The sequence below is a fragment of the Gigantopelta aegis genome, chromosome 8 (genome assembly GCF_016097555.1).
Source record: "Gigantopelta aegis isolate Gae_Host chromosome 8, Gae_host_genome, whole genome shotgun sequence".
NCBI lineage: Eukaryota > Metazoa > Mollusca > Gastropoda > Neomphalida > Peltospiridae > Gigantopelta > Gigantopelta aegis.
Genome location: NC_054706.1, coordinates 81314156 through 81334048, shown reverse-complemented (window position 1 = coordinate 81334048; position 19893 = coordinate 81314156). Strand labels below are relative to the sequence as shown.

Sequence of the window (19893 nt, the reverse complement as noted above, 5' to 3'; positions counted from 1 at the left end):
ATGGGGGAATACCCCCACCTAACCCTGTTCTGGAAACAAAAACATTACACACAATAAAATAGTTGTGTTTTAAAGTTAGAAATATGTCCTCCCACAAATAAAGTCTAACTTTAAAGATGTGATATTTGTAATGAGATGGGTATTATCAGTATTAAATAATATAGTAGTACATTCCAATCCTTTAATGAGATGGACCTATATCCTACAGTTACTGTGTATTATCCTATTAAATAATATAGTAGTACATTCCAATCCTTTAATGAGATGGGCCTATATCCTACAGTTACTGTGTATTATCCTATTAAATAATATAGTAGTACATTCCAATCCTTTAATGAGATGGGCCTATATCCTACAGTTACTGTGTATTATCAGTATTAAATAATATAGTAGTACATTACAATTATTTCATTTATATTAACCTCTGTTGATGATAGGCAGTAATTGTGGCAGCTTTGTTGGAGCTGTGATAATAATACACAATATTCATTACAAATCAGTACTGAGCACTTACCCTTACAAAAAAGCAACCTTATAATTTGTGGAATTAGTCACGGAGAACTTTCCATTTAAAATGAGGTCAACCGGAGGGTTTGCCTGGATACAGCACATACCACATCCATGTCGCAATAACCTGACAGCCAATTCAATATAACTCGGCCAAAATAAAGTTGAAAATAAAGTTTGAAAATGCAGACAGAAAAACAAGTAATTTATCCGTTAACAAATGAAGTGACACACATTCCCGAGAATGACACACATGTAACATCACCTTGGTCCAGTGCTTCATTCAGGGAATAATCGCTGCTCAGAAATCAACACACCTGACCTATTTAATCCACGAATGACCCAGCTACACCACTCGGCCCATATATTCACCACAATCTAAATATGACACCCGAGCACCGGGGCAGCGTGGTTCTGCGATCTCGCTTCCGAACCGATTCTGCAGACATGTCAAACGGGACATGAAGGTACATTTTTCGCATTACTAATGCACGAAGGCGGTGACCTATTTTTTTTTCACAGACAAAGCCGTGCACTAACACGTCCCGTGGCTAGGCTACTGTCACATTGCGATACACGGCGCGACAACAGGTCCGGCGCGACAACACCACGTTAAAAACCAGAGTTTAGCGTTAGTCGTATCGATACATGAATCCACTACTCACTGCGTTTGACAACTTACCCTGTGGGACGGGGGAACGGCGATCACCCGTCATTGACCGACTTTCCTCCATCACAGTCCGTGTGTAACCCTTGACCTAGTTCTGACGTTCTTTCCCAGAATTCTTTTTCCAAAATGTCAGCGTCCATGGAAGTACTCCCACTTCCTAATTAATAATTCTGTAATATGAGCTGATGCACAAGGGAACTATTGTCGTAGCACTGTATATTGTGTGCTGCTATTTGTTTAACGCAACTATGTAGATGATTTTGGGACGGTTTGTAAGGTACCGTGACTATATTTAACGTTTTGAATGTCTAGTAGGAATATCGAGTACAAATAAACTGAAAAGACTGGGTATCTGTCATCTTTTTAATTAATTATTTAAGGTAGGCAACGTGTATGTATTACATAGAGGCGAGCTGCCTATTGCCAAATTAGCAAATTGCTAATATTTATACAAAGTGGCCACAACATTTTGTATTTTGCTAATAAACATTTTAATTAACTTGTTTTAAACAAATATTCTAATTTCTACATAGAGTGAAAATTGGCTAAAAAAAAAAAATTCCAGTGTGACCTGATTTGTATGCCGATGGCAATGCATTATTTCTCCGAACGAGTTCCACCCATTACCCAATTGTTGCATTGATTTTGTGTTGTCCGGTTTTACCCATAAAATGTTTTAATAAAATAATTATTAGCAAGTCGTCCAAATTCTTCCCCCCCCCCCCAAACAAATTTTTACTTGTGCCCAATTCTTTTGTTCTTTGTACAATAAAATATATTTGCAATAAAAAAAACAAATTTTTTAAATATTTGTTAGAATTAGTGTATGCCCTAAGGGTTTGGGTTATTTATATACAATCCCTTTTAAAACATTTGGTTCTATAAAACAAACATGTTTATATTTCGTAATCCAATATCACTTGGTTTTGCCTTTGAAAAATTAGACATTTCAAATATTTTGTTTCAAATTTCCTACACAAGAGTGCTTTTGTTGGTGCTTTTGTAGGAAATGTAGCACAGAATGTGGCATTATGGAACTAAAGGTTTATTTCATTCTGTACACATTTGGTTCATTCCGTCAAAATAGACCTTATGAGTTTTATAAGTATTAAAATGCCGTGTCGTTTGTAGTGTTTAATGCAATATTCTGCTGATATGGCTAATTCAATACCCCAAAGGGGGAAATATGCTCTATTTCCAACTACAGTGTATTCTCCAGCTCTGTTTCCAACTATAGTGTATTCTCCATTCCAACAACAGTGTAGTCTCCAGCTCTATTTCCAACTACAGTGTATTCTCCATTCCAACTACAGTGTATTATCCAGCTCTGTTTCCAACTACAGTGTATTCTCCATTCCACCTACAGTGTATTCTCCAGCTCTATTTCCAACTACAGTGTATTCTCCAGCTCTATTTCCAACTACAGTGTATTCTCCATTCCAACTACAGTGTATTCTCCAGCTCTATTTCCGACTACAGTGTATTCTCCATTCCAACTACAGTGTATTCTCCAGCTCTATTTCCGACTACAGTGTATTCTCCATTCCAACTACAGTGTATTCTCCAGCTCTATTTCCAACTACAGTGTATTCTCCAGCTCTATTTCCAACTGCAGTGTATTCTCCATTCTAACTACAGTGTATTCTCCAGCTCTGTTATCTGGTATTTCCAACTTCATTGTCTTCTCCAGCTCTGTTATCTGGTATTTCCAACAAGAGTAACATCTCCAAATCTGTTACCTGTTATTTCTAACTCCAGTGTCTTTTCCAACTTTATCTGTTATTTCCAACCACAGTGACTTCTCTAACTATGTTATATGTTATTTCCAACTCCAGTGTCTATCTAACTTTGTTATCTGTTATTTCTAACTCCAATGACCACTCCATTCCAAGTTTAGTGTCTTCTCCAATTATGTTATATACTACTCAAAAGAATTTAAGGGTCAAAAATGTATAACCAAATAAGTTTCAGAATGTATTAGATTGATGATGTAAACTACACCAAAAATTTAATTTATTGTTCCATATTCACAAAAAAACACAAATAAACGTCACTGTATACAAGAAAGTCACATGACATGCTGTCAAAGTTGAAGGTTGTCAAACATGGATTTTACACATTAGAACATTCGTTTAATAGTGTGTGAATCCACCCCTGGCGCGAATACACTCGACACATCGTTGCCTCATGCTGTTGATCAGACTTCTGAAGAACTCTTGGGGAATGGCCTGCCACTCTGCCATAAGAAGTTGACCCAGATCATGAAGGTTGGCCGGAGGGGCATGGTTATCCCGAACTCTCCTGCCTAATTCGTCCCAGGCGTGCTCTATTGGGGCCAAGTCAGGCCAATATGCTGGCCAATCCATCCTGGCGATACCTTGTTGTCTGAGAAAGTCCGTTACCACCCTGGCGCGGTGGGGTCTGGCATTGTCATCCTGCAGAACTGCCCCGCCGCCAATCTGCTGAAGGCCTGGGAGAACCAACGGCCGGATAATCTCATTCAGATAGCGGATTCCATTCAGATTGCCATCCATCACATAGAGGGGGGTCCTGTGGTGGATAGAGATGCCGCCACATACCATGACGCTGCCACCACCGAACCAGTGACGTTGTCTAACGTTAACGTCAGCGAAGCGCTCCCCATGACATCTGTAGACACGAACCCGACCGTCGTTGAACTGGAGACTAAACCTGGACTCATCAGTGAACATCACTCGACCCCACTGAACACGTTGCCACCGCAGATGAAGTGTGCACCAGTGACGTCTGGCCGTTCTGTGACGTGGTAGGAGTGGTGGTCGAACAGCCTGGCGACGGCAGCGTAGATTATTGGCTCTCAGACGATTGCGTATGGTTTGATCAGACTCTCAAGTTCCAGTCGCAGTCCGCAGATTGTCACGTAATCGGCGTGCAGTGGTTGTGCGTTGACGTAGAGCCATATTGGTGATGTAGCGGTCCTCTCTATTTGTAGTGCTTCGGGGTCTTCCCGAACGTGGACGATTTCGAACAGAATTCGTTGCTTGGTACCGTTGCCACAGTCGGCCAACGACACTCTGACTGACACCAAGTCTCAGAGCAACATTTCTTCGCATATTGCCATCCTGAAGCCAAGCAATAGCCCTTCCTCGATCTTCGATAGTCAGTTGACGTCGTACCATTGTCGAATTTGGAGTGTGCACCGTACACGAACACAAGCTCCAATTATACGGAAATTCAGCATTGGGAACATGGAATACACATGCAAAGCGTGCAAATGAAGCGCTTTGTGAAAAAGCAAGTTATGGGCACTTAGCAGACCTTTCGCTTTCGCCCTAATTTACGTGCAAATGTAAGCATGTTTTCGCCATTAGAACTAGTCGACAGTGTCAATGACAGTGGATTTTAATTCATTTATGGGTGCTTAGACCCACTTTCGTCAAAATGGAACAATACCATGCGTGACATTATGGTCTAGCTAATATAATTGACATTAAGAAAATAATGTCGAAAATATCGTCTGACCCTTAAATTCTTTTGAGTAGTATATGTTATTTCCAACTCCTGTGTCTTCTCCAATTATGTTATATGTTATTTCCAACGCCAGTGTCTTCTTCAATTATGTTATATGTTATTCCCAACTCCAGTGTCTTCTCCAATTATGTTATATGTTATTTCCAACTCCAGTGTTTTCTCCAATTATGTTATGTGTTATTTCCAACCTAGTGTCTTCTCCAACTGTTTTCTGTTATTTTGAACCACATTATGGGTTTTTTAACTCTTTTAAATAATGTCATTTCCAGAGAACATCAGTTCACTTAGGCAAGTCTCTTGATTTGAAATCCCGATACTGATAATCATGCAGGTATAGCAGGTAACCGGCTTGAGCCAAAACCTAATGGTGTTTTAAACCTTCAGGTCGTTGTGTTGTGAAGATGTCTGCGAGTGTTGAGAAGGAGTTTGTGTTCACGTTCCGGAGTAAAAACCTCCGATCCACGCTGACCGTTCCGGTGACCATCCCACTGCCGACATCGGTGTCCGAATTTGTCGGGCGCGTCGTTCTCGCGCACAACCTGCCGTGTTTCGTCGAACATGGTCAGTACACACAACTGTAGTTGGTATAATTTATCGAAAAGGGTCGTATTTTCTAAATTTATGGGATATTATTTGGGGTTTTAGGAGGTAGTATTTCATGAATTTATGGGATATTGTTTGGGGACTTAGAAGGTAGTATTTCATGAATTTATGGGATATTGTTTGGGGATTTAGGATGTAGTATTTCATGAATTTATGGGATATTGTTTCGGGTTTTAGGAGGTAATATTTCATGAATTTGGAGGTACTCCAGAAGTGATCATGTGGGTGGGGGTGGGTGTTAAACATTTTTATACCCACCAAATACAAAAGAGAATTTCATTTAAACCCACAAACTAGGTATAAATAAGTTTATAATAACTGTATTCTGTCTCTCCACATATTTTGGGTATATCTTCATACTAGTCTGACAATTTCTTTATCTCCAAACTGGTCAACTTACGTGCACAGATTCCAGCAGAAATTTAAAGCACAACACTTAACTGTCTGTCAGTGTGGGTGATCCCACCTTCCCTCCCACAACACTTACCTGTCTGTCAGTGTGGGTGATCCCACCTTCCCTCCCACAACACTTACCTGTCTGTCAGTGTGGGTGATCCCACCTTCCCTCCCACAACACTTACCTGTCTGTCAGTGTGGGTGATCCCACCTTCCCTCCCACAACACTTACCTGTCTGTCAGTGAGGGCGATCCCACCTTCCCTCCCACAACACTTACCTGTCTGTCAGTTTGGGTGATCCCACCTTCCCTCCCACAACACTTACCTGTCTGTCAGTGTGGGTGATCCCACCTTCCCTATCACAACACTTACCTGTCCTGGATGAACGAGCTGCCAGTGATCCCACCTTCCCTCCCACAACACTTACCTGTCTGTCAGTGTGGGTGATCCCACCTTCCCTCCCACAACACTACCTGTCTGTCAGTGTGGGTGATCCCACCTTCCCTATCACAACACTTACCTGTCCTGGATGAACGAGCTGCCAGTGATCCCACCTTCCCTCCCACAACACTTACCTGTCTGTCAGTGTGGGTGATCCCGCCTTCCCTCCCACAACACTACCTGTCTGTCAGTGTGGGTGATCCCACCTTCCCTATCACAACACTTACCTGTCCTGGATGAACGAGCTGCCAGTGATCCCACCTTCCCTCCCACAACACTTACCTGTCTGTCAGTGTGGGTGATCCCACCTTCCCTCCCACAACACTTACCTGTCTGTCAGTGTGGGTGATCCCACCTTCCCTCCCACAACACTTACCTGTCTGTCAGTGTGGGTGATCCTGTGTGGGTGATCCCACCTTCCCTCCCACAACACTTACCTGTCTGTCAGTGAGGGCGATCCCACCTTCCCTCCCACAACACTTACCTGTCTGTCAGTGTGGGTGATCCCGCCTTCCCTCCCACAACACTACCTGTCTGTCAGTGTGGGTGATCCCACCTTCCCTATCACAACACTTACCTGTCCTGGATGAACGAGCTGCCAGTGATCCCACCTTCCCTCCCACAACACTTACCTGTCTGTCAGTGTGGGTGATCCCACCTTCCCTCCCACAAGACTTACCTGTCCTGGATGAACGAGCTGCCAGTGATCCCACCTTCCCTCCCACAACATTTACCTGTCCTGGATGAACGAGCTGCCAGTGATCCCGCCTTCCCTCCCACAACACTTACCTGTCTGTCAGTGTGGGTGATCCCACCTTCCCTCCCACAACACTTACCTGTCTGTCAGTTTGGGTGATCCCGCCTTCCCTCCCACAACACTACCTGTCTGTCAGTGTGGGTGATCCCACCTTCCCTCCCACAACACTTACCTGTCCTGGATGAACGAGCTGCCAGTGATCCCACCTTCCCTCCCACAACACTTACCTGTCTGTCAGTGTGGGTGATCCCACCTTCCCTCCCACAACACTTACCTGTCCTGGATGAACGAGCTGCCAGTGATCCCACCTTCCCTTCCACAACACTTACCTGTCTGTCAGTGTGGGTGATCCCACCTTCCCTCCCACAACACTTACCTGTCCTGGATGAACGAGCTGCCAGTGATCCCACCTTCCCTCCCACAACACTTACCTGTCTGTCAGTGTGGGTGATCCCGCCTTCCCTCCCACAACACTTACCTGTCTGTCAGTGTGGGTGATCCCACCTTCCCTCCCACAACACTTACCTGTCCTGGATGAACGAGCTGCCAGTGATCCCACCTTCCCTCCCACAAGACTTACCTGTCCTGGATGAACGAGCTGCCAGTGATCCCACCTTCCCTCCCACAACACTTACCTGTCTGTCAGTTTGGGTGATCCCGCCTTCCCTCCCACAACACTTACCTGTCTGTCAGTGTGGGTGATCCCACCTTCCCTCCCACAACACTTACCTGTCCTGGATGAACGAGCTGCCAGTGATCCCACCTTCCCTCCCACAACACTTACCTGTCCTGGATGAACGAGCTGCCAGTGGTCAGACATTGTGCCCAGGTAAGGCGTGTGCTACAAAAACCTGTTCAGAGCCACTGATCATTGTATTCTGTCAACAAACCATAATTATGTGTACTTACAAGAACATACCATTTTACAAATTCTGCTGATTGTTTTAGGTTAACGATGTAGTCAATTATTTATTCTAGTCCGCTAATATTTGGTTTATTCTTTCTTTAGAATTAAAAGAATTACTAGATGAGTTTGTTACCAAGGAAACAGCGAAGCTACACGATGAGAATGCCGAAGAAGTTATGATGAAAGTGAAGAACGGAAGCGTTTCGGCCCAGTCTCTGATTGACAGGTGGAACAAGGCTTTTACTCAGGTTAACCTTTTGTTTTCTGCTGGCTTCCTTCTTTATTAATGTTTAATTTCTCTTTTTGTCTTTCATTTTAAAACAATAAATAGTGGTTGATGTTAAATCAATTTTGAGTTGATTTAAAAACTTTATTACCCATATGGTTAAAAATATACTGGTGGAAAGAAATATGGGAATTGTAGACCATATTTAATTCACAACTAGCGTAGTAATGTCTGTATTTCATACCAAGTTGTAATGTGGGATTGAATGTCTGTAGTGTTGAATGTGCTGCCTATATGTTCCCAATCAACTTCGGACAGTATGAATTGATTGTTGATGTCATTATTTCTTGTTGCTATCTGTGTGATCCTTTATTTCTTTCCATCAGTATATCTTGGTACATAGCAAAGTGTTACGTCCCACTAGAACTGTAAATAGAATATTACACTCACTACCATTTCATATCATGTTTATGTCCCTCGTGAAATAATTTTCATTGTCACTTGCTAAAGCTCATGACAATTGAAAATTATTTCAATCGGGACATAAACCTGATACAAAATGGAAGCTCATATAATATCCTATTAGTGTGTATTCAAATCTGTCAGTAGACTGTTAAAGAAATCCAGTTTAATTTTAAGAAAGACAGGTAACATGAGATTAACTTGTCTTGACAAAACCCATCTATCTTGACGTTTGTGTTACGTAATATGAATCTTCTTTTTAGCCATGGAAGAATGCTTTTAACAAAAAGACAAAAAACATGTAGCTTCATTTATCATTCGATTGATTGTTGTACATTTTGTTAGATTTGTTTTGGGTTTTTCGGCCAGCATTAAAACAATTTAAAGAAACCAACCATGGTGGATCTAAGGGCTGGGGGGGGGGGGGGGTCTGCTCCCCTCCTAAATGTTGTGACAGTTACATAATAAAAACATTTGTTTTAAATTTTTTCTTACGTTGGAAAATCAGAGGATTCCCTTCGGGAACATTTCATTTGTGGCCTTCAGGCAAATGTCATTGTGGACACAACACACACACACACACACACACACACACACCGAAAAATGAATTTTCAAGATCCACCACTGACCAAGATGTTGGTGTAAGAGAGTTTGTGTATTGCGTCTGCAGGAAGTGAAGGAGTTTGGTGTGAGTGAGTTTGTGTATTGCGTCTGCAGGAAGTGAAGGAGTTTGGTGGGAGTGAGTTTGTGTTTTGCATCTGCAGGAAGTGAAGGAGTTTAGTGGGAGTGAGTTTGTGTTTTGCGTCTGCAGGAAGTGAAGGAGTTTGGTGGGAGTGAGTTTGTGTTTTGTCTCTGCAGGAAGTGAAGGAGTTTGGTGGGAGTGAGTTTGTTTTTTGGATCTACAGGAAGTGAAGGGGGTTTGGTATGAGTGAGTTGTGTTTTGCATCTGCAGGAAGTGAAAGAGTTTGGTTTGAGTGTGTTTGTGTTTGTGTCTGCAGGAAGTGAAGGAGTTTGGTGTGAGTGAGTTTGTGTTTTGTGTCTACAGGAAGTGAAGCAGTTTGGTGTGAGTGAGTTTGTGTTTTGCGTCTGCAGGAAGTGAAGGAGTTTGGTGTGAGTGAGTTTGTGTTTTGTGTCTGCAGGAAGTGAAGGAGTTTGGTATGAAGGAGTTTGGTATGAGTGAGTTTGTGTTTTGTGTCTGCAGGAAGTGAAGGAGTTTGGTATGAGTGAGTTGTGTTTTGCATCTGCAGGAAGTGAAGGAGTTTGGTGTGAGTGAGTTTGTGTTTTCTGTCTGCAGGAAGTGAAGCATTTTGGTGTGAGTGAGTTTGTGTTTTGCGTCTGCAGGAAGTGAAGGAGTTTGGTGTGAGTGAGTTTGTGTTTTGTGTCTGCAGGAAGTGAAGGAGTTTGGTGTGAGAGAATTTTTGTTTTGCGTCTGCAGGAAGTGAAGCAGTTTGGTGTGAGTGAGTTTGTGTTTTGCGTCTGCAGGAAGTGAAGGAGTTTGGTGTGAGTGAGTTTGTGTTTTGTGTCTGAAGGAAGTGAAGGAGTTTGGTGTGAGAGAATTTTTGTTTTGCGTCTGCAGGAAGTGAAGGAGTTTGGTATGAGTTTGTGTTTTGCGTCTTCAGGAAGCGAAGGAGTTTGGTGTGAGTTTGTGTTTTGCATCTGTGGGAGTGAGTTTGTGTTTTGTCTCTGCAAGAAGTGAAGGAATTTGGTGTGAGTGTGTTTGTGTCTGCAGGAAGTTAAGGAGTTTGGTGTGAGTAAGTTTGTGTTTGTGTCTGCAGGAAGTGAAGGAATTTGGTGTGAGTAAGTTTGTGTTTTGCATCTGCAGGAAGTGAAGGAGTTTGGTGTAAGTGAGTGTGTTTTGCATCTGCAGGAAGCGAAGGAGTTTGGTGGGAGTGAGTTTGTGTTTTCTGTCTGCAAAAAAAAGGAAGTTAAGGAGTTTGGTGTGAGTGAGTTTGTGTTTTGTCTCTGCAGGAAGTGAAGGAGTTTGGTGGGAGTGAGTTGTGTTTTGTGTGCAGGAAGTGAAGGAGTTTGGTGGGAGTGAGTTTGTGTTTTGCGTCTGCAGGAAGTGAAGGAGTTTGGTGGGAGTGAGTTTGTGTTTTGTCTCTGCAGGAAGTGAAGGAGTTTGGTGTGAGTGAGTTTGTATTTTGCGTCTGCAGGAAGTGAAGGAGTTTGGTGTGAGTTTGTGTTTTGCATCCGTGGGAGTGAGTTTCTGTTTTATCTCTGCAACAAGTGAAGGAATTTGGTGTGAGTGTGTTTATGTCTGCAGGAAGTGAAGGAGTTTGGTGTGAGTAAGTTTGTGTTTTGTGTCTGCAGGAAGTGAAGGAGTTTGGTGTGAGAGAGTTTGTGTTTTGTCTCTGCAGGAAGTGAAGGAGTTTGGTGTGAGTGAGTTTGTGTTTGTGTCTGCAGGAAGTGAAGGAGTTTGGTGTGAGTAAGTTTGTGTTTTGCGTCTGCAAGAAGTGAAGGAGTTTGGTGTAAGTGAGTTTGTGTTTTGCGTCTGCAGGAAGTGAAGGAGTTTGGTGGGAGTGAGTTTGTGTTTTGCGTCTCCAGGAAGTAAAGGAGAGTGGTGTGAGAGAGTTTGTGTTTTGTCTCTGCAGGAAGTGAAGGAGTTTGGTGGGAGTGAGTTTGTGTTTTGTCTCTGCAGGAAGTGAAGGAGTTTGGTGGGAGTGAGTTTGTGTTTTGTCTCTGCAGGAAGTGAAGGAGTTTGGTGGGAGTGAGTTTGTGTTTTGTCTCTGCAGGAAGTGAAGGAGTTTGCGAGGCCAGAGGAGGTGAGTAACGAGCAGGTGTTCTCAGAGGTGTACCACTCCCTGATCCACTCCCCTGCCCTGGAGACCCTCCTCAACCTGGAGCACACATACGCCATGGCAATGGACGACATCATCGAGCAGAGAAACCTCGACCTCGAACATCTGGACAACACGTGCGTATCTACTGGGGTGGGTTCTTGCATGCCCTTCACACATCAAAAACAGGGTTAGGGTTAGGGACAACACGTGCATATCTACTGGGGCGGGGTCTTGCATGCCCTTCACACATCAAAAACAGGGTTAGCGTTAGGGACAACATGTGCGTATCTACTGGGGCGGGGTCTTGCAGGGTTAGGGTTAGGGACAACGTGTGTATCTACTGGGGCAGGGTCTTACATGCCCTTCACACATCAAAAACAAGGAAAATGTTCTTCCTTCCTTTTTAAAGAGCGATTTTTGTCTGGAGGTTGACTGTGTTTTGTCTCCATCGAACTATCCATCTGTCTGTCTTTTCATCTATCCATCTGTCTATTCGTCTATCCATTTGTCTTTATATTCATCTATCCATCTGTCTGTCTATTTATCTATCCATCTGTCTGTCTATTCATCTATCAATCTGTCTGTCTATTCGTCTATCCATCTATCTATTCATCTATCCATTTGTCTGTCTATTCATCTATCCATCTGTCTGTCTATTCATCTGTCTGTCTATTCATCTATCCATCTGTCTGTCTATTCATCTATCCATCTGTCTGTCTATTAGTCTGTCTGTGCCTCACATATAGTGTTCTGGACTTTTGCTCACAATGAGTAAAGATTTTTAGCAGAAATGTTGTATATAGCTATATCAAGTACTGTCATAGATTAAGTTTGACATTCACAATGATCTACCCATTTTTGACTGAGTTGTGGCCTTTGAACTTAGGAGATACATAAATTGTTGTTTTCCGGACTTTCTTCTGTAATACCTCAAGATATTGAGCTGAAACTGTATATAGCTTTATCATGTTATCACCGAATTGTGTTCGGGCTGGTGAGCAACATGTATTGCTTTAACAGGACACTCAATGTGTTGGGGCTGGTTAGGGACATGTCTTGCTTTAACAGGACACTCAATGTGTTGGGGCTGGTGGGGGACATGTCTTGCTTTAACAGGACACTCAATGTGTTGGGGCTGGTTAGGGACATGTCTTGCTTTAACAGGACACTCAATGTGTTGGGGCTGGTGGGGGACATGTATTGCTTTAACAGGACACTCAATGTGTTGGGGCTGGTTAGGGACATGTCTTGTTTCAACAGGACACTCAATGTGTTGGGGCTGGTGGGGGACATGTATTGCTTTAACAGGACACTCAATGTGTTGGGGCTGGTGGGGGACATGTATTGTTTTAACAGGACACTCAATGTGTTGGGGCTGGTGGGGGACATGTCTTGCTTTAACAGGACACTCAATGTGTTGGGGCTGGTGGGGGACATGTATTGCTTTAACAGGACACTCAATGTGTTGGGGCTGGTGAGGGGTATTGCTTTAACAGGACTGTACATGTATTGCTTTAACAGGACACTCAATGTGTTGGGGCTGGTGGGGGACATGTATTGCTTTAACAGGACACTCAATGTGTTGGGGCTGGTGAGCAACATGTATTGCTTTAACAGGACACTCAATGTGTTGGGGCTGGTGGGGGACATGTATTGCTTTAAAGGAAACATGTCACGTAAACCATATTTGGCACCAACCATGTACAATTAATTATAAATTGAATCACCTAAAAAAAAAATATATAAAAAATTAATTACTTAAAATATCTCCATAAAAGAACCCCAGATACGAGCTCTTAGCGGAAATTGCCGATCTTTAATGAGCAGGGCAATCACGAGGTCCCTGACGTCAGAGACGCGTCGCTTGATCTGAAGCCTTACACTTAAAAGCATTAGTCCGTACCACTCATAAAGAATCTAAGACTTGCACAGCTTACCAAAACAATGAGTGTTCGTTCGCAAAACGTTTTGCCGTATCAATATGAGCTGTTAGTAAATGAAGAAAGACACACATTTACTTACAACAGTGATACTGAAGAAAAAACGGATAGCGAGTCGGAGGGTGGAGAAACTGATGGTGCCAGACCAGACCGGTCGACCAATTTACAGCCCGGAGCCCGAAAGTAACCCGGAGACAAAACCAAAACTCGGATGCTAATGCCGAGGTGTATACTGTTCATATTTAGCATAAAGATACACCTCGATATGATGTATTTAAATATGTAAAAAATATAAATGTAGGACAAACATTTTTTTTTTTTTTTTTTTTTAGAAAATATCGCATTTTTTATGTTCGGGCCGTACATAATGAAATCTGTATGCACAGTGTAAACAAACGCTCTAATTTACGACAAGGCACTTCACTTTCATTAACCTGGCTTGTAAAACAACATAAATGACTTGAGAGTATAATCAACTTTTAAACTAAATATATTTCTATTTGCATCAATAGAACGAAATGGGGTTATAGTATTTTTCTCTCATAAAAAAAAGTAGCATATTATTAGGCCTATTGGTAGGGTGCGTTAGAGTAAAAACGACCACTCACGATACCCAAGTGATAATTTTCTTTTCTTTGGTACTACGTAATTGGTCAGTTTTGTAATTTTAGATGGGAAAGTCTACTTAATCAAGGGTTTTACAGCATTATTTACAGTAATGAAGCAGGGCGGCTAATAATGTCCATTAACATTGTACTATAGTCGCGACAGGTTACGCCACAATACCCTGTAATCTTAAAAAAACAGGCACGTATTTTGTACGCATGTCTAGACCGTGGTAATCACTTACCTGGTCGATACCCTGCAATATACACCTGCCAATCAGGAACCACGGAAAGAAAGGATCAATTAACTAAAACAACACTCCGATTCTCAAGTCAGCCCGTGGATGAAACATAATAGTTATTTCGACACCGACAGTAGTGGGGTTTTTTGTATTGAACTTCGTGTTGCTTTGGGGCTTCGGGCGATGAGGAACGTTTTTGTAACGTATTTCGCCCGAAGATTAAAAACATTATTTAAAATTATTATTGTTTTCTACACGTTTTTTTAAAACATATTTAAATACATCGTACTGAGATGTATCCTCATGCCAAATCCCATGTTTGTATATGCCATATTTAATTACTTATTGACGTTTCCTTCTTCGGACGGTGAATACAGATTTTGTTATGTAGGCCTACAGCCCTAACATGAAAAATCTTTTTTTTTCCAAAAAAATAAATAAATAAAAAATTATACATTTTTGTTTTAACATATATAAATACATCATGCTGAGGTGTATCTTTGTGCCAAATATGTACAATGTACACCTCGGCATTCGCAACCAAGTACTGTTTTTGTCTCCGGGTAACGTTCGGGCTCCGGGCTGTAATTAGGCGGACACCAAAGTACTATGCGGTGTTGGTGTCCAATCTTTTCTTTTGCGATAAAATACACGCGTCTTTCTTCGGATACAATCCTTTGGAAAACCATAAAAAGACAATCCCGATCGTTTAAACTGTTTATTTTTACACCCGAAGGCCGCGCAGTACGGCACTGTTGGACTGAAAAGATCGTAAGCGCCTTACTCCATATATAAACAGTTAACAACAATGGAAGAGTACAGCGGCTCTGACGTCACTTCCCTTTTTTTCCGAACGCTCACGAAGAAATATGCATAAATCGTACTTTGATACTGGTTAGCGCAATTTCTTCATTTTAAGTTAACTCCACGTATTTTATTGTTATAAAGTTATTTGTATATTATTTTTATATCATTTTTCTTTTAAAATGAGCTATAATATGGTCTCGTGTCATGTTTCCTTTAACAGGACACTCAATGTGTTGGGGCTGGTGGGGGACATGTATTGCTTTAACAGGACACTCAATGTGTTGGGGCTGGTGGGGGACATGTCTTGCTTTAACAGGACACTCAATGTGTTGTGGCTGGTGGGGGACATGTCTTGCTTTAACAGGACACTCAATGTGTTGTGGCTGGTGGGGGACATGTCTTGCTTTAACAGGACACTCAATGTGTTGTGGCTGGTGGGGGACATGTCTTGCTTTAACAGGACACTCAATGTGTTGTGGCTGGTGGGGGACATGTATTGTTTTAACAGGACACTCAATGTGTTGTGGCTGGTGGGGGACATGTCTTGTTTTAACAGGACACTCAATGTGTTGTGGCTGGTGGGGGACATGTCTTGCTTTAACAGGACACTCAATGTGTTGTGGCTGGTGGGGGACATGTCTTGCTTTAACAGGACACTCAATGTGTTGTGGCTGGTGGGGGACATGTATTGCTTTAACAGGACACTCAATGTGTTGGGGCTGGTGGGGGACATGTATTGCTTTAACAGGACACTCAATGTGTTGGGGCTGGTGGGGGACATGTCTTGCTATAACAGGACACTCAATGTGTTGGGGCTGGTGGGGGACATGTATTGCTTTAACAGGACACTCAATGTGTTGTGGCTGGTGGGGGACATGTCTTGCTTTAACAGGACACTCAATGTGTTGGGGCTGGTGGAGGACATGTATTGCTATAACAGGACACTCAATGTGTTGGGGCTGGTGGGGGACATGTCTTGCTTTAACAGGACACTCAATGTGTTGGGGCTGGTGGGGGACATGTCTTGCTTTAACAGGACACTCAATGTGTTGTGGCTGGTGGGGGACATGTATTGTTTTAACAGGACGCTCAATGTGTTGGGGCTTGTGAGCAACATGTATTGCTTTAACAGGACACTCAATGTGTTGGGGCTGGTGGGGGACATGTCTTGCTTTAACAGGACACTCAATGTGTTGTGGCTGGTGGGGGACATGTATTGTTTTAACAGGACACTCAATGTGTTGGGGCTGGTGGGGGACATGTATTGTTTTAACAGGACACTCAATGTGTTGGGGCTGATGGAGGACATGTCTTGCTTTAACAGGACACTCAATGTGTTGTGGCTGGTGGGGGACATGTCTTGCTTTAACAGGACGCTCAATGTGTTGTGGCTGGTGGGGGACATGTATTGTTTTAACAGGACGCTCAATGTGTTGGGGCTGGGGGGGGACATGTATTGCTTTAACAGGACACTCAATGTGTTGTGGCTGGTGGGGGACATGTATTGCTTTAACAGGACACTCAATGTGTTGTGGCTGGTGGGGGACATGTATTGCTTTAACAGGACACTCAATGTGTTGGGGCTGGTGGGGGACATGTATTGCTTTAACAGGACACTCAATGTGTTGGGGCTGGTGGGGGACATGTATTGCTTTAACAGGACACTCAATGTGTTGTGGCTGGTGGGGGACATGTATTGCTTTAACAGGACACTCAATGTGTTGTGGCTGGTGGGGGACATGTATTGTTTTAACAGGACACTCAATGTGTTGGGGCTGGTGGGGGACATGTATTGCTTTAACAGGACACTCAATGTGTTGGGGCTGGTGGGGGACATGTCTTGCTTTAACAGGACACTCAATGTGTTGTGGCTGGTGGGGGACATGTCTTGCTTTAACAGGACACTCAATGTGTTGGGGCTGGTGGGGGACATGTATTGCTTTAACAGGACACTCAATGTGTTGGGGCTGGTGGGGGACATGTCTTGCTTTAACAGGACACTCAATGTGTTGTGGCTGGTGGGGGACATGTATTGTTTTAACAGGACACTCAATGTGTTGGGGCTGGTGGGGGACATGTATTGTTTTAACAGGACACTCAATGTGTTGGGGCTGGTGGGGGACATGTCTTGCTTTAACAGGACACTCAATGTGTTGGGGCTGGTGGGGGACATGTCTTGCTTTAACAGGACACTCAATGTGTTGTGGCTGGTGGGGGACATGTATTGTTTTAACAGGACACTCAATGTGTTGGGGCTGGTGAGCAACATGTATTGCTTTAACAGGACACTCAATGTGTTGGGGCTGGTGGGGGACATGTATTGCTTTAACAGGACACTCAATGTGTTGGGGCTGGTGGGGGACATGTATTGCTTTAACAGGACACTCAATGTGTTGGGGCTGGTGGGGGACATGTATTGCTTTAACAGGACACTCAATGTGTTGGGGCTGGTGGGGGACATGTATTGCTTTAACAGGACACTCAATGTGTTGGGGCTGGTGGGGGACATGTATTGCTTTAACAGGACACTCAATGTGTTGGGGCTGGTGGGGGACATGTATTGCTTTAACAGGACACTCAATGTGTTGGGGCTGGTGGGGGACATGTATTGCTTTAACAGGACACTCAATGTGTTGGGGCTGGTGGGGGACATGTATTGCTTTAACAGGACACTCAATGTGTTGGGGCTGGTGAGCAACATGTATTGCTTTAACAGGACACTCAATGTGTTGGGGCTGGTGGGGGACATGTCTTGCTTTAACAGGATGCTCAATGTGTTTTAGCTGGTGGGGGACATGTATTGTTTTAACAGGACACTCAATGTGTTGGGGCTGGTGAGCAACATGTATTGCTTTAACAGGACACTCAATGTGTTGGGGCTGGTGGGGGACATGTATTGCTTTAACAGGACACTCAATGTGTTGGGGCTGGTGAGCGACATGTATTGCTTTAACAGGACACTCAATGTGTTGGGGCTGGTGGGGGACATGTATTGCTTTAACAGGACACTCAATGTGTTGGGGCTGGTGGGGGACATGTATTGCTTTAACAGGACACTCAATGTGTTGGGGCTGGTGGGGGACATGTATTGCTTTAACAGGACACTCAATGTGTTGGGGCTGGTGGGGGACATGTATTGCTTTAACAGGACACTCAATGTGTTGGGGCTGGTGGGGGACATGTATTGCTTTAACAGGACACTCAATGTGTTGGGGCTGGTGGGGGACATGTATTGCTTTAACAGGACACTCAATGTGTTGGGGCTGGTGGGGGACATGTATTGCTTTAACAGGACACTCAATGTGTTGGGGCTGGTGGGGGACATGTATTGCTTTAACAGGACACTCAATGTGTTAGGGCTGGTGGGGGACATGTATTGCTTTAACAGGACACTCAATGTGTTGGGGCTGGTGGGGGACATGTCTTGCTTTAACAGGACACTCAATGTGTTGGGGCTGGTGGGGGACATGTATTGCTTTAACAGGACACTCAATGTGTTGGGGCTGGTGGGGGACATGTATTGCTTTAACAGGACACTCAATGTGTTGGGGCTGGTGGGGGACATGTATTGCTTTAACAGGACACTCAATGTGTTGGGGCTGGTGGGGGACATGTATTGCTTTAACAGGACACTCAATGTGTTGGGGCTGGTGGGGGACATGTCTTGCTTTAACAGGACACTCAATGTGTTGGGGCTGGTGGGGGACATGTCTTGCTTTAACAGGACACTCAATGTGTTGGGGCTGGTGGGGGACATGTATTGCTTTAACAGGACACTCAATGTGTTGGGGCTGGTGGGGGACATGTCTTGCTTTAACAGGACACTCAATGTGTTGGGGCTGGTGGGGGACATGTATTGCTTTAACAGGACACTCAATGTGTTGGGGCTGGTGGGGGACATGTATTGCTTTAACAGGACACTCAATGTGTTGGGGCTGGTGGGGGACATGTATTGCTTTAACAGGACACTCAGTGTGTTGGGGCTGGTGGGGGACATGTCTTGCTTTAACAGGACACTCAATGTGTTGGGGCTGGTGGGGGACATGTATTGCTTTAACAGGACACTCAATGTGTTGGGGCTGGTGGGGGACATGTCTTGCTTTAACAGGACACTCAATGTGTTGTGGCTGGTGGGGGACATGTATTGCTTTAACAGGACACTCAATGTGTTGGGGCTGGTGGGGGACATGTATTGTTTTAACAGGACACTCAATGTGTTGGGGCTGGTGGGGGACATGTATTGCTTTAACAGGACACTCAATGTGTTGGGGCTGGTGGGGGACATGTCTTGCTTTAACAGGACACTCAATGTGTTGGGGCTGGTGGGGGACATGTCTTGCTTTAACAGGACACTCAATGTGTTGTGGGCTGGTGGGGGACATGTATTGCTTTAACAGGACACTCAATGTGTTGGGGCTGATGGGGGACATGTCTTGCTTTAACAGGACACTCAATGTGTTGGGGCTGGTGGGGGACATGTATTGCTTTAACAGGACACTCAATGTGTTGGGGCTGGTGGGGGACATGTATTGCTTTAACAGGACACTCAATGTGTTGGGGCTGGTGGGGGACATGTATTGCTTTAACAGGACACTCAATGTGTTGGGGCTGGTGGGGGACATGTATTGCTTTAACAGGACACTCAATGTGTTGTGGCTGGTGGGGGACATGTATTGCTTTAACAGGACACTCAATGTGTTGGGGCTGGTGGGGGACATGTATTGCTTTAACAGGACACTCAATGTGTTGGGGCTGGTGGGGGACATGTATTGCTTTAACAGGACACTCAATGTGTTGGGGCTGGTGGGGGACATGTATTGCTTTAACAGGACACTCAATGTGTTGGGGCTGGTGGGGGACATGTATTGCTTTAACAGGACACTCAATGTGTTGGGGCTGGTGGGGGACATGTCTTGCTTTAACAGGACACTCAATGTGTTGGGGCTGGTGGGGGACATGTCTTGCTTTAACAGGACACTCAATGTGTTGTGGCTGGTGGGGGACATGTATTGTTTTAACAGGACACTCAATGTGTTGGG

General features: G+C 44.0%; 2 protein-coding genes across 4 annotated transcripts in view; one reads left to right on the top strand and one right to left on the bottom strand.

Annotated features, from left to right (window-relative positions):
* LOC121378724 overlaps positions 1-1246 on the bottom strand; it is a 155127-nt gene extending 153881 nt beyond the window's left edge. For 2 of the 3 annotated variants that reach the window (XR_005958755.1, XM_041507011.1), the window contains exon 1: positions 1190-1246. Coding sequence is in view for 1 of the 3 variants with exons in the window: in XM_041507011.1 (XP_041362945.1) it covers positions 1190-1241 (52 nt within the window). In the remaining 2 variants the exon portion in view is untranslated. Of the gene's footprint in view, positions 1-772; positions 849-1189 lie in introns of those variants that run through there. The other variant, XM_041507012.1, reaches the window with a different exon arrangement.
* A 56-nt stretch (positions 1247-1302) lies between these two features.
* LOC121379072 (protein C12orf4 homolog) overlaps positions 1303-19893 on the top strand; it is a 56884-nt gene continuing 38293 nt past the window's right edge. The window contains exons 1-4 of the mRNA XM_041507536.1: positions 1303-1454; positions 5072-5248; positions 7895-8040; positions 11213-11394. Coding sequence (XP_041363470.1) covers positions 5089-5248; positions 7895-8040; positions 11213-11394 — 488 coding nt within the window. The 5' untranslated portion in view covers positions 1303-1454; positions 5072-5088. The remainder of the gene's footprint in view (positions 1455-5071; positions 5249-7894; positions 8041-11212; positions 11395-19893) is intronic.